The sequence below is a fragment of the Tachysurus fulvidraco genome, chromosome 1, assembly GCF_022655615.1.
Source record: "Tachysurus fulvidraco isolate hzauxx_2018 chromosome 1, HZAU_PFXX_2.0, whole genome shotgun sequence".
Lineage (NCBI taxonomy): Eukaryota > Metazoa > Chordata > Actinopteri > Siluriformes > Bagridae > Tachysurus > Tachysurus fulvidraco.
The window spans coordinates 17492464-17499183 of NC_062518.1; the positions used below are offsets into that span (position 1 = coordinate 17492464).

General features: G+C 40.8%; 1 protein-coding gene across 1 annotated transcript; it reads left to right on the forward strand.

The window, feature by feature from the left end:
* The first annotated feature begins 1353 nt into the window (after window positions 1-1353).
* LOC113647067 (amine sulfotransferase-like) lies at window positions 1354-6525 on the forward strand. Its single transcript, XM_027153636.2, has 6 exons — window positions 1354-2050; window positions 4762-4964; window positions 5118-5244; window positions 5337-5431; window positions 5534-5714; window positions 6001-6525. The coding sequence occupies exons 1-6, from the start codon at window positions 1888-1890 to the stop codon at window positions 6126-6128; spliced, it is 897 nt and encodes a 298-aa protein (XP_027009437.1). The 5' UTR covers window positions 1354-1887; the 3' UTR covers window positions 6129-6525.
* The last annotated feature ends 195 nt before the right edge of the window (window positions 6526-6720 follow it).

A 6720-nucleotide genomic window follows, 5' to 3' on the forward strand; every position in this document is an offset into this window, starting at 1 on the left:
CACGCTTCCATGCTTCATTTTTCCTGTAAGCATCTCTGTACTAGTGATGGCCAGTTCGTGAACGAATCGTTCTTTTGAACCAGTTCTTTTTAGTGAACTGGATAAACCGGTTCACCAAATCGGATTGATTCGGTCTAAACAGTTCTCGTCTTGAGTCAGCGCTGATCCACAAGTTACAGAAGTTACACACTTTCGGTCATGCCTGACAGTCGGTCCGACTGTAAATAAACTAATATCCCGGAGTATATGTAACTCCTGTACACTGAACTGACATGTTGTGCTGAGAGAACTGTGAGCTCGAGCTGTTGATAGTGCGCATGCGTGAATAACTGAACCGATACAGCGAATCATCAGTACACTGAACTGAGAACTGTTTCGGACGCGTCCGACATACTGTTGATGCTGCGCATGCGTGAACCTTCAGAGCAAATTATACATATTGGGATATGCATAGTAACTAGTCATAGGCTATTAAACATTTTTATTAAAAAAAAAAAATGTCACTCAATATATGTCAGTTAATTTTACTACTGACTATTGTGCAGGTTAGTATGTATTTTTATATGCCGTTTTTTGTAAGTTGATGAAGATTAGTTTATTAACTTTATATCTTTAAGACACGTAAAACATCCACGTTTGCACATAAATGCCTGTACTGCGTGTTTTAGTTGCAAAACTTAAATGTAAGAAACGTATTCAACTAAAGTTATGATTACAAATAACTTTTCGAATGTGTTAAATTGATTGTATTAATATCTGCCGGCAGCGGGATGATGGAATTTGCGTCATTGTGAATGACGTCATTACGTAAGGACGTAAAAGAACTGGTGAACTGGATTTTTGAACTAGTTCATTAAATCGAACTGTCCGAAAGAACCGGTTCGCGGAAAAGAACCGAACTTCCCATCACTACTCTGTATGATTCAAGAGTTGGATCATAAAGTAACGGGTGTTCGGAGACCGCGGGTGTGGACAGTGGGTGGAGTCACTGTCAATCATTTTGAGAGGATTTCTTTAAGGGTGCTTTCACACCTAGAGTTCGGTTCACTTGTCCGGACCAAAAGCAAAAAAATGACCCATTGTAGCTTTTTATCAGTTTTGGTTCCTTTCCACACCACACGGATCGTTCTGTTCCGCACCAGTTGAAACGAACCAAAATGCAGTCATGTGAGAACATCCACATCACTCATTGGCCACATGTATTTCCTAAAAAGCTTCTCGATTGGTCAGAATAAACGTGCGGGAAATTTCAACGAAACTCCGGAAGTAAACAAAAGCATACACACACTCACCATGGAGAGACGACTGTGTGCTGCGGGTATGTTCGTGGTTGTAATCTACTACATCGCTTGTATACAGCATTCTATGTAAAGTCTTAATTTTCAGAATGAAGCGCGGATGCGGCTTTAAAATATCATTTTAATGCCCTGCAAACGGCGAAGACGCATCGCGAGACACTTCAGGAGCGGCAAGCATTACTTTTACTGTGACATGATCATCTTCCGAAAATATTGCCAACGACCCCTACGGCAGCTGGTTTAGTACAAAATGCGCAAAACTTTTCGCAGTTAGGTCTATTCGATCTCGGACCGTGTTTTCACCACAAAAGAACCGTACCAGAGTTCGTCTGAAAGCGTACCGAGACCACCTCTTCAAGGAGCTTTTGGTGCGCACCAGAGTTCGATTGCTGCATTCTCACCTGCCCAAACGAGCAATCGAACTCTGGTACAAGGCAGGTGTGAAAGCGCCCTTAAAGAAATCCTCTCAAAATGATTGAAAGTGACTCCACCCACTTTCCACGCCCACTCGGGACTCTTACCCTCTGAACTCGAACCTGGTGTGCTTGTATAAGGTGAGTGTGTGAGAGAGAGTTGAACGCACCACACCATGGCTGAGCAGGAGTTCCAGAAGATCGGAGACAAGCTCCTGTCCTACAGAGGATTCGTCTTTCCTACTTCCAACAAGGACAGTTTTACACAGTACAAAGACAGTGCGAAGACGTTCCAGATCAGAGACGATGATGTTTATGTCATTACATTTCCTAAATCTGGTGAGACACACTCTCACACACACTCTCATACACTCTCACGCACACACTCACTCACACTCACAAACACACACACTCGCACAGACTTACTCACACACACACACACACACAGAAAATCAGATGTGTTCTTTCTGTGATCCTTTTCCATTAACGTATAGTGTATCGAGCTGCCAACACTTCTGAAGACTAACAAATGTACAACGGTCAGTATTATCTACAGACCTCCTCTCTCTCTCTCTCTCTCTCTCTCTCTCTCTCTCTCTCTCTCTCCCCCTCCCCCCCCTCTCTGACATGAGGCACTTAGTGACTTCACACTGCTCCACACTGATAATCACGTACACAATTCATTATCACTCCGCACACACACTGTATAGTTTCTCTATAAGAGACTGTGAGTAATGTATATAGTGTAAGGGACTTTGTTCAGTAGTTTGATTGTCTCTTGTCATGATCTCCGTCCTATTTACTGTCTACTTTACAATCACTGAATGAACTCGAGCTCATCAACTGAAGTGACCTTCGTACACACACACACTTGATGAACATCAAACAACTCTGATTCCGCTCCACTTTATCTGTAGTGTGTGTGTGTCAGGGAACATGGGGATAAAAGCAAACACAGGGATAACAAATAAATACACAATAACTAGAATCAAAAGGCATCAAAACGTGAAACAAGAACTGAAACACAAAAGACGACGAAAGACGAGGACTCTGCAAAGCTAACCACAACGCAATTCAATTTTATTTCTATAGCACTTTTAACAACTAACTTTGTCTCAAAGTGAACAAACATAGAACAAAAGGTTAATATAAAGAATGATATAAAGATTAATACAATACAAAATCCCAGATTAATATTAGATATATATAAATGTGTATGTATTTATCCCCAATGAGCAAGTCTGAGGTGACTCAGGTGACTGTGGGGAGGAAAAACTCCCTTAGATGGTAAAGGAAGGAACCTTGAGAGGAACCAGACTCAAAGGGGAACCTCATCCTCATCTGGGTGACACTGGGGGTGTGATTGTATATATATTTATACAGTCTGATAAATGTTGTAGTGATGAGGAGGTTGTTGTCCTCAAAGACGACATATGTTGAACGTTCATGACCTTCAAGAAGTGGAACACAACTGGAGCTGGTACAATTACTGGATGCCTCGTGATGGTAGAAAGAGAGAAGCAGGGGAGAGGAATTAATGTAGCTGTTGTTCATAATATTAACAAGCACTAGGTGATAATGTACATTTTGTCAGATGTAATAGTGCACAATATTATGGGATGTATTATGTGTATGCCTGACTAAAGAGATGAGTTTTTAGTTTACATTTAAACTGGGAAAGTGTCTCTGAGCCCCGAGCACTATCAGGAAGACTATTCCAAAGTTTGGGAGCTAAATAAGAAAACACTCTACCACCTTCAGTAGACTTAGATATTCTGGGAACTAGCAGAAGTCCTGAGTTTTGTGATCTCAGAGAGTGTGAAGGATTGTAACGTGTTAGAAGACTAGTTAGATACATGGGAGCTAAACCATTAAGAGCCTTGTACGTAAGTAGCAGCAGTTTGTAATCAATTCTAAACTTAACAGGTAGCCAGTGTAGAGATGATGACATTGGGGTTATATGGTCATACTTTCTTGTCCTAGTGAGAACTCTGGCAGTTGCATTTTGGACTAACTGTAACCTATTTATTATAGATGCAGGACAACCACCTAGTAATGCATTACAATAGTCCAGTCTAGAGGTCATGAACGCATGAACTAGCTCCTCAGCATCAGATACAGACAGGATGTTTCTCAGCTTGGTGATATTTCTAAGGTGAAGAAGGCTGTGTTTGTAATATGGTGATATGAGTTTAAAGACAAGTTACTGTCTTTAAAATAATTTTCTAGTATTTTAGACATAAACAGAAGATGTGAGATATGTCTGTAATTTGATAGTTCATTAGGATCTAAATTAGGTTTCTTAATGAGGAGCTTAATAACTGCCATCTTGAAGGATTTAGGGACCTAAAGATAACAAGGAGTTAATAATATTAAGAAGAGACTCACCAGCTTTATGTAACACTTCCTAGTCATTTAGTTGGAATGTGATCTAACACATGTTGTACTTTTAGCTGTAGTAATAAGTTTAAAATAAATAAATAAACAAACAAACAAACATAATAATTAGTCCCATTACAACCAGGTGAGTATGACGAGACACGTGACACAAAACACACTGCCGGAACGCCCCCTAATGGTCCGGTAAAGAATGTCGAAGCAGATGTCCTGACAGTTTGTGTGTGATAATTTAATATAAGTATATGTTTTAGTTTTTATTTTCCTATTAAACATGACTGTAAAACCCCACATGATCTCCAGGCCTTGTTTATCAGACTAGAATCCCTAGAATAGTGGCAGCCTATTGCAGCTTAAAAACATTCCCACTGTGAGATGAATAAAGGTTTCTCTTATCTTAGCGTCTCGTAGCGTATCTGTAAATCATTCACCAGGGAACTGAAGGTGAATCTGTGAACATATCTTGAGACCATTTACACAGCACAGTACTAACGGATTATAAATGAAGAACAAACCCTTGTTTCCACCCCATGTTTGAGTCCCATGTGTTCATCCTTTAATAAGTTGTATATCAGAGCTGATATTTATGAATACACAATGTTAGCTGACTTGTAGCTCCACCCACAAACCAGCTTCCTATAAATCTGTCTCAGGTTCGGTTTGGACTCAGCGCATCATAACGCTGCTGTATGAGGACGAGTTTCCGGAGGCTGTGGAGCAGACTTCATATGACCGTATGCCCTGGTTGGAGTTTCCTCAGAATGGGGAGGATTATAGCACTCGTCGCTCCCCCCGGCTCTTCTGCTCTCACCTCCACGAGGACATGGTGCCCCATGGCCTACAGGACAAAGGAAAGGTGGGACACACACACGCGCACACACACCTTTATTATCTAACGTGTCCCGCCCCCAGTGTTAACATTAGCTAACAGTGATGTCTCTCCTCAACACTGCTCTGATCTGTACAGATTTAATCATCAGCTTTAATTAACACTTTAATTTTATTCCAGATCATCTATGTGACCAGGAACCCCAAAGACATCATGGTGTCCTACTTCCACTTCACTCGCTTCATGAAGATTTTAGAGTGTTCAGAGACATACGGCGAGCTGATGGAGAAATTCTTTAGTGGGCGGAGTCAGTTCTCTTTGTACTCCATTGTATAAAATTGTGTGTTTTGTGTATGTTTTGTGTGTACTGTGTGTTTATTGTGTGTGTGTGGTGTGTAGTGGTCGGAGGCCGCTGGTTTGATCACATCAGAGGCTGGTACACCAACAAATACAAGTACAACATCCTGTTCCTCAGCTATGAGGAGATGATCAGGGTGTGAGACACACACACACACCATGACCTACAGCTACTTTAGCATTAGAGTTGCTTGTATTCGGTGTCTGAATGAGTGTAAAAGCGTGTTGTGGTGTTTCAGGACCTGAGAGGAGTCGTGGTGCAGATTTGTACGTTTTTGGGGAAGAACCTGTCAGATGATGTCATCGACAGCGTGGTGAAAAAGTCCAGCTTCAACTACATGAAGAAAGACCCCAAAGCCAACTATGAGAATTTACCTGATGATATGGTAGATCATAAGAAAGGAGGCTTCCTACGCAAGGGTACGGAGGAGTGAGAAAGGGATCGTCTGAGCTTCAGCTTCAGCTTCAGTTCACAGTTTACTCACAATTACTCGCTTCTCAGCTCACACACACACACTCAAACTCAAACTCTCACTAATACTTTTAAATGAAAACATTGACTGAAAATGGATTTACATAATTTAGGGGATTTTCTCATCCCTTTAGTTCCTGTATAGTGTTTTGTAGATGATCTGCAGTCCTGAACCCGCTGCTTCAACATCTAATGCTGTGCTGTGTGTGTGTGTGTGTGTGTGTGTGTGTACAGGTACAGTGGGAGACTGGAAGAACTCTCTGACAGTGAGACAGAATGAACACTTTGACCGTGTTTATCAGGAACAGATGAAAGACCTGCCACTGGACTTTGTGTGGGACATCACTCATATAGACACATAACACACACACAAATACACACACAAATGCTGATTAATGTTGATATTCCTACTCGAAATTCTAAATTCTTCAGAATCTTCTAGTCAGTAAAGTGAGCTTTCTTTCATGTTTAGATCAAAAGAATAAAATAGACTATAATGTATAATGATGTTAGTGTAATGTTCTCAGACAGAAACACTGACAACAGACAACAACAACAACAACAATATAGAGCTGATATGAGCTGTGACAGTCTCCCAGAGAAGAAAGTATAATAATAACAGTTAAAACAATTCTACCATTTACAATAGATGTCTAACACCTGCACTATATAGCACTAAACATCGTCGTCATCATCATTGTCGTCGTCATCATGTTTCACATAAATCATTTTGGTTCATTAAAGTCATCTGCATCACCACTTATTGTGTCTTTACTGTTTTGGAATTACATTATTGTGCTCTAAATACACTGTGTGGCCAAAAGTATGTGCCCCCTGATCATCACACACAAATGTGTTTCTTTCCCAAACTCTTACCACAATGTCTGAACACGCACGCACACACTTACATACATACATACACATGGGCGTAAATTTCATTTAACATGGGGGGGG

What these genes read in the sequence shown, in the direction of transcription:
- LOC113647067 (XM_027153636.2), top strand. Translation starts at nt 1,888, where the DNA reads ATGGCTGAGCAGGAGTTCCAGAAGATCGGAGACAAGCTCCTGTCCTAC. An exon ending in CATTACATTTCCTAAATCTG is followed by an intron (nt 2,051 to 4,761) that starts GTGAGACACACT and finishes AATCTGTCTCAG; the next exon opens with GTTCGGTTTGGACTCAGCGC. An exon ending in GAAATTCTTTAGTGGGCGGA is followed by an intron (nt 5,245 to 5,336) that starts GTCAGTTCTCTT and finishes TGTGGTGTGTAG; the next exon opens with TGGTCGGAGGCCGCTGGTTT.